General features: G+C 48.8%; 1 protein-coding gene across 2 annotated transcripts in view; it reads right to left on the bottom strand.

Annotated features, from left to right (window-relative positions):
- Window positions 1-836: 836 nt before the first annotated feature.
- Window positions 837-16441, bottom strand: part of DPYSL5 (dihydropyrimidinase like 5) — a 91661-nt gene continuing 76056 nt past the window's right edge. For both annotated transcript variants that reach the window (XM_053589627.1, XM_053589628.1), the window contains exons 9-13: window positions 13959-14100; window positions 12696-12838; window positions 12069-12276; window positions 5785-5953; window positions 837-3867 (exon numbers count right to left, since the gene is read on the bottom strand). In XM_053589627.1, coding sequence (XP_053445602.1) covers window positions 3782-3867; window positions 5785-5953; window positions 12069-12276; window positions 12696-12838; window positions 13959-14100 — 748 coding nt within the window. In that variant the 3' untranslated portion in view covers window positions 837-3781. The remainder of the gene's footprint in view (window positions 3868-5784; window positions 5954-12068; window positions 12277-12695; window positions 12839-13958; window positions 14101-16441) is intronic.

The raw sequence follows: 16441 nt of genomic DNA, 5'->3' as shown, positions 1-16441 counted from the left end.
ATTCTGGTGTGCTTCTATGCTAACGGAAAACAGGGTACTGGAGAGATTTTGGCTCAGTACATCCCAGGGACTTGGCATCCATCTCAAGCCTGCCCACAGTGTTCACACCTGGCTTAGAAGCCCCATCAGAGCCTGTACACACAGCCCATGTCATTACAGCCGAGTGCTTCACCCCAGCTGCAGGACTCTGGTGTTTCAGCTATGGCCTGTTATCTGCAAAAGGGCTGCTAATTTGATGAGAGTTCCCCTGCCACCAATATTCCCTCCCCCCCCATGTAAAATTTCCTCAAGAGGGTTTCAAATTTTGATGTTAAGAAATAATTACAAGTGAAGTGACCCCACAGTACTAGAATTTCACTCACTCTTGTATGTGATCTTATGAGGCCATAGTTCCAGCAGCAAAGGATTCTACTGAATGGAGGGAGGGCTATGGATTTCCAAAATGGTACCCAAGACAATAGGTGACCAAAGATAGATGGGGGAGGGAGAAAGTCTAGTTTTCCCTTTTCTATCTAATGCTGCCTTCTAATTCATTTCTGTTTCAGATAAATTAGCAACCTTGTTCCAGGGAATCTGGTACCAAAAAGTTTGATTTTGTTCCCCTGAAAAATTCTGGAAATAAACAGCACAGTGGATCTCAGGAGGGTTGACTGGGTAGCTGTTGGCCACTCAACATTTTTTTAAAAATCTCCAGACTACTCTGGCAACCCAGTGAGCTGCCACCCAATGGGAGAGATGAATCAAAGCTGAGTTTCCTTAGCACTGATGCCTCATCCCAGCCACTGCAGAGGCCCCCTGCCAGACTCCCTCTTGGAAGAAACACAACAGAGACCAAGTGAGAAGTAGCTACAGTTTAATACAAACCTGCACCAGAACACAACGTGTTGGGCTGTTTTGTTTTTTGCCTCAAACAGGTGGCCAAAGCACAGGACCATGTGTCGTCTCGGGTGACACAATCTTAGCACCATGACATTTACAGAGGAGTGGGAAAATTGCCTGGGAGCTGGGGAGCAGGTGGCTCCCCACTGACCCCAGGCTGTGCCTGCCGCCTCAGCAGCTGGAGGGGCTTTGGGTTTCTGCGTGGTTCTGTGGCTTCAGGGTCAGTATCGGAAAAGCCCTCATCACGACACTGGCTTGACAGAGACCTACTGTGGACTCCTAGCACTACGCACACACACGCACACACACACACAGTAGCACAATTTTCTGGTAACTTAATCCCACAAACCTAGAGAGCAGCTAAGGCAAGAACAACAGTATTTATTCAGCAAGTACAAGACCAATTTGAGAGCTGCATTCAGTGCAACCAGAGACTCTTTTTATTCCAACCAGGAGCCAGTGATGGAGCTGGTGATGGAGCTGGCTGGAGCTCTGCATGGGCACGGAGTGGGTGGTGGGGGCTGACCGCTCATTTGGCTCCTTGAACCTCCTGATTTCCATCTAGAAGCTCCTGGGCAAAGGCAGGGTCTATGTAAGGACTAGGGGTGGATGAAGTGGAAGGTCTACAGAGGACCACGCCAAGACGTGGCCTCCCAGCGACACAGATCATGCATCTCTAGGGCGGAGGCACTCAGGGAAGGTAAAGCTTTCCTTGCCCAAGCAGGACGCTCTGCCCAGCTGGCAACCACCACTGCTTGGCTCTTTGGCATCTGCCCAAAGCTCATGACCCAGCAAGGGATGAAAGGGATAAAGATGATGTGCATTGCACCAGGAGTCAACGTCACGGTTTCCCTCATCCCCGGTGGCTTTCCCAGGCCCAGATCCCTATCCTCTTGTCCCCATGGCTGCCACATGCCATGAGCCCCTTCACTGTCTTCACTCCCTGGGTTGCCACCTCTGTCCTCTCAGCCCCTGAGTAAGGAAAGTGGGAGTGAAGGGAGAAGTAAGGGTGTGGATGCAGCTCAAACCACGTGGCAAGCCCCCAACTTGTGACTAGTCCTGGCTCGAACAGAGAATATGCATTAGTATGTTTACAATAAAGATGAGAAAACTCTATCTACCTGTGCAAAACAAAGCAGAACACCTACCAGGGAAGGTAAGTCTTCTAGCTGGTTAAACTCTCAAGTGGGATCTATAGTGGACACCCCCACACTTCCCTTCCATAGTGGGAGTAGACAGTATGGACACTTCTAGGGTCAGAGAGATCTAAACTTTCTGGGCTTCAGTTTCCTCATCTGTAAAATGGGAATAATACATGCTCCATTGTCATGAGGACCAAAAGGGAGGGCGTATATGAAAGTGGTCTGAAAAAACATGAAAATGCGCAGGGTATGATCATTAGTTAAGAGTCCAGGAGTGTTGTGCAAGCCTGGGGTGCTCAAATCAAATGTGCAACATGAAATCACTTCCCGAGGGGGAGACAAGGCTTCATTAACAAGTGCAGGCGCTGATCACTTGGGGTGGGTGGAGCTCACCCAGCCTCTAGTGTTTCTATGGAACTGTCTGTGGAGCTACAGAGACAGGGAGGGCCCAATTGGACTTGGAAGGAGATGAAGCCACAAGCTGCTGAGGGTGTGGAGCTGACCGCAGGAGACCACAGTGCCTGTGCAGCAATGCGGGCTCTGCCGCTAGGTCCTGTGGGCCTGAGGTCTCCCTCCTGGTGTCTGGCCAGTTCCCTTCCCACTCCTCATTCTCAGCAGGCACAGAGGAGCTCAGGTCTTCTGTCCAGCAGGGAAGTTATAGAAGTTGTGTGTGTGTTTATGTGTGTGTGTGTGTTGGGGGGGGGGGGAGTGTTAGTGCGGGCAGTGACCAGGGGCAGAGATGGGGAAAGTCACCTTGCTGCCTGAAGGGCCAGTGTCTTCAGGGCTAGCATTCCAGGCACACTCTTGGAACGCGGGGACCTAGACTGGGAAGGGAAGACAGGGGACAGGGCCTGGGCCAGAGTGTCTGGCAGCCTGGAGGACCCCAGGTGGGGAGAAGAGGGGCCTGTGAGGCCAGCCCCCACCGTCTCTGCTCTGTGCTGTCTGGCTGGTGTCGAGTGCAGCATCTCCTAAGGACCACATCTATTCCTGTTGCTATTCTATGCTAGTGACACGAAGCACCGTTATTTTTCACAGGATGCACAAACAAGTCAAACCAAACCACTGCGCAAACCAAACGTGCAAAACAAAACCATTTACACGCGCCTGGCACCAGCCTCACGCCCCGCCCAGCTACCCATCCGTCCCCTGTGACTCCCAGAGGGGGTGGGTGGGGAGTGGAGGAAGCTGGCAAGGGGCACCAGGGTATCCCAACCACACCCACACAGGGCCAGAGGTGAGGCAAGAGGACAGGACGTCCAGGGCATGGCTGGGAACCTGACACCTGTCTGACTTGGGAAATGTCACCATGGGGCCTACAGGAGTGGGTAGGAGGCCTTTACTTTTAAACATGTCTGCTAAAGTGCTCTGGACAACTGGCCAGTCAGCCAGGGGGCAGGGCACTAAATCTGGGCTTTCCCAAAGCCAGCACATGGAGGCAGGTGTGAGAGGAGGGGCTGGCCAGGGCTCTATGCTGTGGGCTCTGTGCATAGTGTGGGCTTCCTGGACCCCAGAAAGGCCTGCCAAGGCCAAGACAGGAAAGGACCAAGCAGGAGGAAAACATCTCAAAGTGCTTGTTAGGTAGGGTTGGCTCAAAGCACAGTGAATCACGTTTCAGACATGGGGAGGGCTCCTGGGGTCCTGGGGCCCCCTCAGGTGGTGTCCTGCCCAGCCCAGCCTCTCCTGCCCCCTGCAGCTGTGGCCGGAGGCTGTGCGGGCTGGTGGCAGCGGTGCATCCTCACGTGGGGGGCTAGGCAGTGCCTTTACCAAATGCCACTTGATCTGCCTCCGGGGGGAGCGAGGATCCGAGCCGAAGCTCGCTTTGGAACATGGTCATCAATCTGAGAACCTGCAGGGAAGGAAGCACAGAGGGTGAGCTGGGGTCTCCTGCCAGGGCATCAATCCTTCTCCTGGGGTCCACTACTTGCAGGGGCTGAGTTAAGCTATCCTGTCTAGTTTCATCCTCACAATACCATTCCTTTGTACACAGGAGACAACTAAGGCTTATCAGTGTTACAGTGTGCGAGTTACATTTGAACCCAGGTTTTCCTGACTCAGAGCCTACAATATTAACTGCCCCACCATGCCAACTTTACTGCCCCAAGCCTGGCACATGTTCTCTTGTCATGCACGTGCACCATGGACCAGCCTGTAAGCATGCAGGCCTTGCTACATATGCCTCAGTGAAGTAAGAGAAAAGGGAGGGCACTTTATTGTTTGGAAAATGAATGAACCATTTGTGAAAGGCTTCACATCTTGAAACCTCAAGACCTAGTAAGAAAGGGAGGGTATGGTGCTCCAGAGGAAATAGTGAGACTGAGACTTTCTTTAGCCTTTCCCACCAAGAACAGACAAGATTTGGGGTGGAGGGGAAGTGATAGACTGTGTAATGTTTCTGTGTCTGGGGTGGGGTTCTGTCCAGTCCTCACTCTTGGGTAGGAGAAGAGGCCACAGGCCAGCGAGTGCCCCTCGGCTCTGGGGTCTTGTTGCTGCTTATGGGGCTGGCTGCTGCAGGGAAGGACCATGTCCATTCTTGCTGGGCTGGCAAGGCCTGAGTGTCCACATGAGGGTCCCTTTGTGACTTCTAGCATTCAAGTCTCATTGCTGGTGGGAGTGGCAGTAGCCCTGGGGGGGGGGGCACTATTCAGCAGTGAGATTGGCTCTGAGGACCCCTCTCTGCAGGTTACCAGCACCTCCAATAGGAAACTCCTGTCTTCTGGACACACAGGAAGGTCACCAGGAAGGTCCTACACCCTCGGCACCCCATGGGTTAGCTCTCTGCCTCTCATGTGAGGAGAGTTTGTGGTTGGGTCTCCCCTCCTCTTCCCAGTACACTCCATGCTCCAGGTGGACAGACCTAGCTCCTGCTTCTCCCGGTGTGCCCGCTTGCACACAGCCCTTAGGGTGGACATTTGGTTCCTCTCTGGACTAGTCCTGAGAGCAGCCCAGCTGGTCTTCAGGGAGACCCAGGCTCCCTCTCCCTCCCATGTGGTGGTGACAGATTTCCACCAAAGGTGCCCGAAGGCCCTGGCCATCTTAATAGCCTCTTCTTGTTCTCCACTGAGGGTCACCACTTATGAGGCAATGACCCCTCACCCCTCAATTTCTGCAGAGAACCTGAGATGTGTGTTGAGACAATAATAAAATCCCCCCACACAGACAGCTGCCACCTATCGGAGCTGATGGCTGGGCGTGTTGGAGTTGGCCAGAGGGGCAGGAAACAGCAGATCTTGGCATTAAGAGCTGGGACAGGCCATTCCCAAGGAACCCAGAGATTCTGTAAATGGACTGGTGCCAGGACATGACCCAATGGACAGAAAGATAAGAAACTGGGAATCAGAGGTCAAGAGAGAAAATGTTTTACTCCAAGTTAATGAAGGCCCTATAATACAGTTCCTGGTGAAAAAGGTGAAGATGGGGCAAGAGCAGAGACAAGTGCGGAAAGGGAGGAGGGAGGACAGGAGATACAGAAATAGTAGGGTCCATGGACCACAAAACAGCTCAGCTCAGCTCAGGGGCACCCTGTGCACGTGACCCTTCAGATGTTCCAAGGGACAAGAAACCAGATGTTTCATGGTTTCTGCCCTTAGAAACCATGGAAGAGCCATGGTGCCCACGGACAAGGAGAGCCCACCCATCCTCACTAATATTGAAAGCAGCACTCATCATTGGACGTGAGGGAGGGATGAGATGCAGAGAAAAGCAGGCCCAAGTTTGCTGCCTCCCCCCACAACCTGCCTTCCTCCCACCAGGGCCCGGTTCTCACCAGAGAGGCTGAAGCTGGATTCATGAAGGTCCCGCATGCCCCCGTGTCGGGTGACTGGGCGGGTAGGAGTGTCTGCAAGAGGCGTTCCCATCTCTTTTTTCCCAGGATGCACAACAACAGCGACATCCCCCAGGTAGGGAGTGCGGTCCACTCCTCTCACCTTCAAGGTCTAGTGAAGGATGAAGAGCAAACGGAAAGGACAGCAACGTCAGAGCCGAGTGATAGCACTGCTGCCTCCTTGGTGGCTGACAGGACGTAGACGGTGCCACTCTGCTCAGGACTCAAGTCACTGCAGGTGACAAAGCCTTCTTACACCTTGAGCCCAGGGTCTGGAAAGTTCTTTTCTTGTATACATACCTCCTAAATAGCATGTGCATGTGTGTATCTGTGGGCATGTGTGTGTGCACCTGTAGAAAAGAGATACCCACTGGCTCCCACTTGACACTGGTGGACCCTTCCCAAGGTAGCAGGCAGGCTTCTGAGGTGCTCAGCCATAGCCAGCACCCCTCACACAGGGCAAAGTCATCTCCTCCCTCAGGCCCCAAGAGGCCACACCCTTCACTGTGATCTGACCACTTTGTGGGAACTGAAGCTAAATGTAGCTGACCTGGAGGCCAGAGTTCCCCAGGAGCAACTCTAGTGAAAGCAGGCAAGTTAGGACCCTATCTGTGCTCTGCGACCAGCCTGCCGGGGTTCCAATCCCAGCTCCGCCACTTGTAAGCAGTCCGACCCTGGTGAGTTACCTAACTTTTCTGTGGCCATTACCTTATTTGGACAATAACAGCACCTACACAAGGAGTTACTGTGAGACCACAAGTGAATTAATAATGAATATATAAAGCTCACAGAACTTCTCTGGCACATGAGAAACACAGAAGTCCCAGAGGTCGTGTGTGGTCCTGCACCATCTTACAAAGTGCAACTGCGAGCAGTGTACCCCTCGCTGGCACCCCTCAGGTTCACAGCCTCAACCTTGTTACTCAATGCTAATGGAAAATCTTGTTGAGAGAAACAACAGGTGCAGGCGATTTCTTGAAGGCTATTATCTATACATTCTTTCACGTTCTCTGACAACAGATCTGTCGTGAAGCTCCACCCTCATAACACCAAACCGAGTCTGAATTGCTTTGGCCTTTACCAGGCCACACTTCAGCATCCTGGTGAGGCCAGGTCCTGGTGGAGAGAGGCCAGAGCAGACCCTCCAGAGTGAGTGACGGTGGCACTTCCAAAAGCCCTATTACTTTATCCTGGCTTTATACGCCCAACCCTAAACTAGAGCTGTTCTCTTGCCTGATGGCCTCACTCTTGAGGGTTTACACATGTATAATTTTTGGAAAAATGAGGTTTGGGGATAGCTTTCTTTCCCTGCACGCATGTATTGTGCTATCTGAGGGCTGTAACAGAGAACAGGAGATATAACTGGTTGCTTCTTAGGAATCTGAAGTTGTCATTGTAAGTGCCTTAGATAAAAGGACTGGGTTGAATTTGTATCAGCCCAGTAGTGTACTCATTGGAACGTTCTTCCTAATTTTTTTCAATCAACTTGTTTCCTCATATTTTTTTCCTCTTAGAAATGGGGGAGAGAGTAATAGTAGCCACCATTTCTCAACCACTTATGGGCTAGATGCTGTTCTGAGGACTTCACATGGGCTAATACATTTAAGTCTCACACGACTTTATGAGGGAAGTGTTATTACTTCACATACAGAGGTGGAAGCTGAGGCCCAGAGGGGTTAATCAACTTGCCCAAGATCACACAGCTGCTAAATAGCAGAGCCAAGTGTCCAGTCCAACTCTAGGGCTTGCTGGCTCAACATTGTAATGCAGTTCATGACCTCCATATGCTACAGAAAGAAAGGAAGATTCTATTTATTATTGATTCCAAGGATAACTTAGCCTTTCCTCAAAGTTATTTTTCTTGTTTTTAATAAAATACCCTCCTCAACCATCTATAATCTTTTGACTTTGCCAAACTTTCTATATTGTGTTCTGCAAAAGTAACCCCATCTGCTTTAAAGACCTGAGTTCTTTTCTAGAAGCTGTAAGCACCAAGGCCAGAGAGATGATCCTGCTCTATCCTCTGGGCTTTCTCCATGAGGGAAGTGACTTGCTGCAGCTTCTGGGCAAGTATCACCTCAGTTTCGTCACCAGGAGGGCTTTCTTGCCTCCATTTCTTAGGACATTAAAATTTGCTTTAATACTTCTTTGAGGAAAAAAAAATCACACTTGTAGTGAATGAACAAGAAACATTTTTACACTATTATTTGTATCTACCATGCCATGAATTCACAGGGAAGAGGTTCCATAGCTCAGGGAGGCACTTTGCCATTGAATGTGACTAAGTGTTGATTGACTTTTGAATTTGTGGGAAATAGGTTCCAGCACCTTGTATCACTGTTACATAGGGGCTACTGGTATCCTGTGTGCTATGCTGTACACATATTATGCCATGAGCTCATGGGGAATAAATAGGTTCTTGCACCTAAACACATGGGTCCACTGTACTCCTGTGTGCTATGTTATATGCTTATTATGCCATGAATTCATAGGGAATGGGTTCTAGGAGCTCAGGCTCCTTTCCGTTGGTTCTCACAAAGTGGGCTTCTCTGGATGGTGCAGGCTGGTGCTTCAGTTGAACCCAGGTACCTTTCTCTTTGGCTTCCTTCTTTTTCTGATCATTTTCCTTCACACGTTTCAGGATGCTATCTAGGCTCTTGGAGTGCTTAATATGCTCAATACGAACCTTCATCCTCTTGGCAAGGATCTTGCCCTTAACTTGTTTGGTTACAACAATGCCAACAGCAGGCTGGGTAACATTGTAGACTCTTCCAGTTTTGCCATGGTAACATTTGAGTGGCATGCCTTTTTGAACAGTACCCATTCCCTTGATGTCTACAATATCACTTTTCTTGTAGATTCGCATATATGTGGCCAAAGGAACAACTCCATGTTTTCTAAAAGGCCTAGAGAACATGTATCGGGTGCCTCTCCTCTTTCCCTTTGTGTTTGTCATTTTGGTGAATTACTGGAAGATAGCGTCTCCGGCCGAAACGCCTCCATTTCTTTAGCAAATTCCCTTGGAAGTGCTCGGATTGGGTCAGCTTGAGTCACGTGCCCCAACCTGACCAGGTTGACTGGATGAAGATTAGAAATTGGTAGCTTCAGGGTGGTGCCTGTGGCTCAGTGAGTAGGGTGCCGGCCCCATATACTGAGGGTAGCGGGTTCAAACCTGGCCTCGGCCAAACTGCAACCAAACAATAGCCGGGCGTTGTGGCGGGCGCCTGTAGTCCCAGCTGCTCGGGAGGCTGAGGCAAGACAATCGAGTAAGCCCAAAAGCTGGAGGTTGCTGTGAGCCGTGTGACGTCATGGCACTCTACCTGAGGGTGGTAAAGTGGGAAGGAAGGAAGAAAGGAAGGAAGGAAGGAAGAAATTGGTAGCTTCACTATAACCCCGAGGTCAAAGTGGAGGAAAGAGGTGTTGCTCAAAAGGATGGAGACACTATTCATAGAGTAGGCAGGTTGCTGGGTAGACAAAACAGATGTTCAATCCAACCCCAATGGGATTAAGTTCAGGCTCCTTAAAGACCACTAAGGACTCACGGTCCAGCCAGGCTCTCTGTATTCAGTAACTGACTCTTGGCACTGCCCGGTCCTTAAGGCTCTCTTGGATTCATCTGAGAGCTGTATTCACGCGGGAATATCTCCAAGAACTACAGGTTTTCCCTTGTAGTATTTTTGGGAACAGATGTCCTCCAAGTGGGCAGGTTTCCTACCTTAGTGTGGGCTGCAAAGCACCGGCCTGTGCCTTTTCCTCCAACCACTCCTTGTTCTAAAGGCCACAAGCTCTGAGGGAAGCTTCCTTCCTCTGGGTTCTGGAGCTGTTGCACCCCCATTGGGAATGCCCAAGGTGGGGCCCCCTGGGAACTGGTATCTGCCTTACATTTCTGTGAGGTTGAATTTTGGAGGCTTGAATCACTTTCTCTGCCCTCTTTTGATCCTATTTCTGGACTGAAATATCTTTTGGGGATGGCCAGATTGTTGTCAGATATTCTTTTTTTTCAAACTGAGATAAAATCCACCATTTTAAAGTATACAATTCAGTGGTTTTGGGAATATTGACAAGATTGTATCACCATTACCAGTGTCTAATTCCAAAATTTTTTGCCACCCCAAAAGGAAACCTCATACTTACCAGCCCATCACTCTTGATTCTCCCCTCCCCCATCCCTAAGCTACAATTAATCTACTTCCTATCTATGGATTTGCCTCTTGTAGACATTATACATAAACGGAATCAGAAAATATATGGGCTCTGGCTTCTTTTACTAAGCATGTTTTCAAGGTTCATTCAAGTTGTATGTAGCATTTATTTGTACTTTATTTCTTTCTTGGCTGAATAATATGCAATTGTATGAATGTACCACCATCTGTTTGTTCAACAGATAGTGGACATTTGAGTTGCTTCCATTTCTAATGAGTAACGCTGCTGTGAACAATCATGTACAAGTTCATATATGTATAGACATATGTTTTCATTTCTCTTGGGTACATACCTGGAGATCGGAATTACTGTGTAATATAGTAACTATGTTTAACTGCCAAAGTGTTTTTCTAAGTGGTTGTACCATTTTACACTCCTTCCAGCAATGGATGAGGGCTTTAATTTCTCCATATCCTTGCCAACACTTGTTATTTTCCATGTGCTTTGATCAGATGTTCTTATGTGTGAATACGCTGCTATTACAGCTCCGTCTAACACATGAAGCCTCCTACATGTCGTCATCCACATCCAGGAGACCTGACCATTCACCTACCTGAGTGAGAGACCCTGGGTTTGCTTTTGAATTGAACAGTGTGGTAACTAAAGTCACACTTTCTTCAGGCAGCCCAAGTCTGCTCCCACAAGGCAGATCTGGCTCTAGACTGCTTCGAATATTGGCCTCTGGGAGAGAAGGGGCCTCAGTTTCTCTGAAAGCCCTGGGCCCTCACATGTGAAGGGATGCCGGCAGAGTGAGTCTTTTGTGTTAATACGCCTGCTTACTCCTGTGCTTCAGGTGATGGCTTTTCAAGCACCAGTTCTATTCCCCCTTACTTCAGCAAGAGTGGGAGGGAGCCAAGACTCCAGGGACACCCTCGAGCCTGTGTATCAAGAGGAACAAACTGAGTGGTCACAAACACACGCTCACATTCCCCTCTTGTGCCTTTAGGAACTCAGGACTCTGTTTGCTTGGTAATTTAAGATTCTATCTGGTAATGAAAGATGGGGACTAGAAACCAACATTTCTTTTTTCTTTTTTTTTTGGAGACAAGAGTCTCCCTCTGTTGCCCTCAGTAGAGTGCTGTGGCATCACAGCTCACAGCAACCTCAAACTCTTGGGCTCAAGTGTTTGGCCTTGAGCCTCAGCCTCCCAAGTAGCTGGGACTACAGGCAACCACCACAATGCCTGGCTAGTTTTTTTTTTTTTTTTTTTTTTTTTTCGGCCGGGGCTAGGTTTGAACCTGCCACCTCCGGCATATGGGACCGGCGCCCTACTCCTTCAGCCACAGGCGCCGCCCAATAATAATATAATCACTATCACTCTTATTTGGTTATGGGGGTTTTATGTACTTTTGTTTTTTTTTGGTTTTTGGCCAGGGCTGGGTTTGAACCCACCACCTCTGGCATATGGGACCGGCGCCCTACTCCTTGATCCACAGGCGCCACCCACCTGGCTAGTTTTTTTTCTTTTTTTTGGAGACAGAGTCTCAAGCTGTCACCCTGGGTAGAGTGCCATGGTATCACAGCTCACAGAACTCTCAAACTCTTGGGCTTAAGAGATTCTCTTGCCTCAGCCTCCCAAGTAGCTGGGACTGCAGGTACCTGCCACAATGCCCGGCTATATATTTTTGTTGTTGTTGTTGCAGTTGTCATTGTTGTTTTAGCTAGCCCGAGCTGGGTTTGAACCTGCCAGCCTCAGTGTATGAGGCTGGCACCCCACCCACTGAGCTATGCGCACTACCATGCGTGGCTAGTTTTAGAGACGTAGTCTTACTCTTGCTGAGGCTGGTCTCGAACTTGTAAGCTCAAGCAATCCACCAGCCTCGGCCTCCCAGAGTGCTAGGATTATAGGCATGAGCAAGCATGCCCCGCCCAAACCAGCATTTTCTGACTCTAGAATTTCCTTGCTCTGCCACATACCCCTCTCTCAACACTAGAGAGATGGCGATAGAATTCAGTAGAAAAAACAGAGTGACAAGTATCTTTTTGAGATTTAAAACAAAGAAGGTGCCAACTCCTGGCCTTACCTTCTCTCTCTGGACCAGCTTCTTGTAGACAGTGTCTGGGAAGGACCTCAGGGGACAGAACTTGCCTGTGCCCTCAGCACACATGAAGACACCATTCTCATACACGACACGCCCACGGCTAATGGTGACCAGTGGCACGCCGTGGCAGCGCATGTTCTCGTACAGGTTGAAGTCTCCTCCCTGTACCTGGGTGCTGGCTGAGATGGTCCTGTGGGGAAGCAATGGCGGAACAGAAAGCTCTGAGACTAGGCAAAGATGTCACAGCTCGATGGGAAGGAAAGCCCTGTAAAGGCTGACTGTCATGGGCTGAACTGGGTCCCCTGAAAATTCTTATGTTGAAGGCCCACCCCCAGTGCCTCAGAATGTGACTGCATTTGAAGATAAGGCCTTTAATGTGATCATTCAGGTAAAATGAGGTCATATAGGTGGGCCCTAATCAATCTGACTTATAGAAGAGGTGTCCTTAAAGGAAGAGGAGATTGAGACACCAGATGTGTGTGTGCAGACAGCTATCTGCAAGCCAGGATCAAACTTCTCCACGCTAGAAGCAGTGCAAAGATTATATGCTTTCGGAGTTCCATCAAACCCCAAGTCCCTCCAGCCCCAGAGATTAGAAGCAAATTTTACTTTGTGGCTTCTGGGTCCCACACGACCACGTCAGCATCGGCCCCGGGGATGACACGGCCCTTGCGGGGATACAGGTTGAGAATCTTAGCTGCGTTGGAACTGGTAACGGCCACAAAACGGTTCTCATCCATCTTTCCTCCAACCTGAAACATCGTGAAAGCGTCAAATCAACTAGGCTCTGGTGTGTACCACGCAGCCCCAGTCACCTCTGATGCTAGCCTGGGGCCTATTAGTTTAGATGGTCAGAACAACAGTCCTAAAGGGGCCAGTGCCATGGGTACTATCTCTGAGGAGCCAGTGTGCTTGGCTTGGCCCCCTGTGCTCACTTACTTACTCCTTTCTCCTTTTATCCAGCAACAGTGGTGAGTGGGCCCTTGTTCCAGAAGGCTGCCTACCTGGTGCGAATCTACCTCCTGTTTATAAAACCAGCTCTGCTCATGTGCCTGCTATGGATGAGTTAGGAGCCTCCCTTCATCTACAAAGGACTATATATTCCATGCCCTGGAAAAAATCTTATTGCCCCACCCAACCATGAGAGCACGTGGACTCTCTTCAAGGGGGATTTCCCCAGCCATCTCCTGGGCTTCCTGTGAGCTTAATCTTGAGGACTTCAAATCTCTTTGGGGCTCAGACTCTATGTTTAATCTAATCCATGCTAGATCAAGATCAAAAACACTTATTCATGGGCAGAACAGGTGGTGCTCAAATGAAGTTCCAATCTCTATCTTTTTGAAAGCAATTAGACAAAATATAGCAAGAGGCTTAAAAATACTCATATTCACTTGGGCCAAAAATCCACTTCTAAGAATCTGTCCTCAGGAAATAATTAGAAATGCTGACATACACTCATGAACAAAGTGGCTCTCCACAGCATCACTTGTAAGGATAAACATTTGAAATAGCCAAAAATTCCAAATATCAGGGAAGGATTAAATAAAGTATGATACTTCTATTGGAGGAAAATTTCAGCTGTCAAAAAAAGATAACCCCAGTTATTAACGTAGAGTATACAGAACTAGAAATAAATACACCAATATGTTAACATAGTTTAATTTCTAGGCATGGATTTATGAGAATTTTTTTCTTATATTTTTCTGTATTTTCCAAATGTCTTATTCCTTTCTAATGGGGGGGAGTCTTTTTCGTTTTATTTTTGGGTGAAGCAAAGAACTGGGGTTGAACCAGCCCTTCTAAGAATGCTCTCTGACAGGATCTGTGGAGTGAAGACTCCTGCTAGGGTTAGAGAGGACGCCGAGAACATACCACTCCCCTCTCCCAGATGACACTCATGCGGTCCTGCACGCCGCTCACTCCGTGTGGGATCTTGGTGAAATCCTCCTTGCCCATAGCCTTCTGCTTCGTGGTGAACGGCCGGTGATCTGATGCCACAATGTTCAGAGTGTCACTGGGTAGAGAGAAGGACATGGCCAGTAAGGTAAGGAGAGGCCAGGACCCCTGAGGGTGGGGACAGGCCCGGGGGAAAAGCCTTGGCTTGCGAGCAAGGCAAAGCTGATTCTGCCTTCGGTTCTGCCACCTAGTAGCTCTGTGACCTCTAGAGAGTTGCTCCACCTTTGTGAATCTGTTTGTTCATCCCCGAATGGCAATATTCGAGGAGTGTGGCACAGACTGTCCATGTCACAAGAGACTTCAGTGAGGAGAATCTTTGGGATGGCAAGTCTTGAGAGTTAAAACAGTGGGCAGAGAAAAACTGAACTTAGGGTTTAGCCAAAGTGAAATGGTGGAGGTGGTTTTACCATCATGAAATCACATGGCAACTCCCTCTCACTGGCTCCCCAAGTCCCACATGCTGGCCACGGGCATCACAGATTCTGTGAAGCTTTGCCAAGCAACTCAGATCCAGAGCCTTCCCTGGATGTGGGGGCTCTAATGGCCCTGAAGGGGAAGGAGGGACGAGACAAGCCAGATTTACTCTGCCAGTGTTGGGTGCAAGTCAGCTCACCCTATGCCATCCAGGACCGTGGTCCACAGATGGAAATTACAGCTGTGGGTGGACAAGGCACGGCTGGTCCCTTGTGGGGCTCCCAGCTCGCTAAGATTTGGCGCAGGACAGTGAGAGAAGGCACTTCGTGGCAGACCCTCTGCCAAAAGGAGGGAGGCAGGCAGCTGGCTCAGATTCAGAGACATCTGTAGCCAAGGGCTGCAGCAGTGATGGTCAGAGGACAGAGAATGCCCACTTAGCCAGGCCTGGGCCACCTCAGGAGGAGGAGCGCTTGGAGGGCAGGGAGGGGCTGGCTGGAGCAGGGGAGTCAGGTGGAAGGGGGCTCCGCGAGGTCTACAGAGAGGGAGCCCTGAGGGGCAGCGAGGAGTCATTTGAGTCTGCAGAAGATACCAAAGCCTTGTTGTGAGTGTGTGTAAGCCATCTAAGAGGCCTGCTTCAGAAGGACAATCTGGGAGCAGAAGGCACTATTTGACCTGGTGAGGAAGCATATTCTCAAGGCTCTCAAATGACAGCCAGTCAGGCCACACACAGAGCTGTCTCCACAGTGGCCTGGCAGGACTCAATAGTCACAGCTCTTGCCAAATGACTAGTGCCTTTGGCCAGACCTGTGGTCAGATGACTTAGCTCTGTGGAAGACAGTCTTCCAGAGACCCCAAGGGCTCCTATATTCTGGACCTGCAGACCCACCACAGATGGATGAGACCCCCAAGAACAGGCTCATCTCCCATTCTTTAACCACCAAGTCTCACTGAGCACCCAACTTTCTTTAGAAAAATCCCTACTCAGGCGGTGCCCGTGGCTCAAGGAGTAGGGCGCCGGTCCCATATGCCGGAGGTGGTGGGTTCAAACCCAGCCCCGGCCAAAAAAAAAAAAAAAAAGGAAAGTCCCTACTCAAGTAGGTGACCATTAAACAGGAGTGAGGGAACGTCACTCATCCCAGAGGGTGTCTCACAGCGCAGCCCTGCACCTGGGAGACAGGAACACCCATCCAAACTGTTTCAAGTTTAAAACATAACTGGCTTTGTCAACTACTTTAAAATTTTACATGTCCAAATAAAAAAACTTCTGGTCCATTTAATAAGTCAAATTTTAAATATAGGACAAATCCTTGTATCTACAGATTGTATATCTTATTCCTATATAGCCTAATAAACCACATCCCAAAGCAGCTCATATTTTCTTATTGAAATGGTAACTGGAGTCTGAGTTGCATTGTTTGCAGTCCCAGATACTTGGCTTGGGAGGGTGAGGTGAGAGAATCACTCAAACTCAGGGTTTAGACCAGCTGGGCAATACAGCAAGACCCCACCTCATCAGATAAATTATAAGCAACAATGTCTTATAAAAGCAAAACCATAATAATCATAAATTCCTATAAATAATTAAAATGTTAAAATTATGCTCCAAATCTTATAAAAGAGCACAAATTTACAATATGCTTTGATTAAAAAAGGGATTTAAAGGGGAGAGCAGAGAGAGAAAGGAGGAGGGAGGGGTGGGGAAAGGAAGAGAAAAAAAATCATGTAATAAAAACAGGACATGAAAGTATCATAAGCAAAAATAAATAATAAAGACAGAAAAAAAGGGATTTAAACTCTTCGAATAACACACGTACTTACAATTCTACTTAAATAAATAGAATTTAAATTGTGAAAATAAATTTGACAAAACAGGTTAGGTATAAAAATTTAAATTATTCGATCCATAATACTTTTTTCTCCTGCCATTTGAATTTGGGTGGGTTTGGGCATTTATTATCATTTTGTTCTTTTAGTAAATTTGCTTG

This window comes from Nycticebus coucang, chromosome 4 (assembly GCF_027406575.1).
Source record: "Nycticebus coucang isolate mNycCou1 chromosome 4, mNycCou1.pri, whole genome shotgun sequence".
Classification (NCBI taxonomy): Eukaryota; Metazoa; Chordata; class Mammalia; order Primates; family Lorisidae; genus Nycticebus; species Nycticebus coucang.
This window is presented reverse-complemented; position numbering and strand designations above follow the sequence as displayed.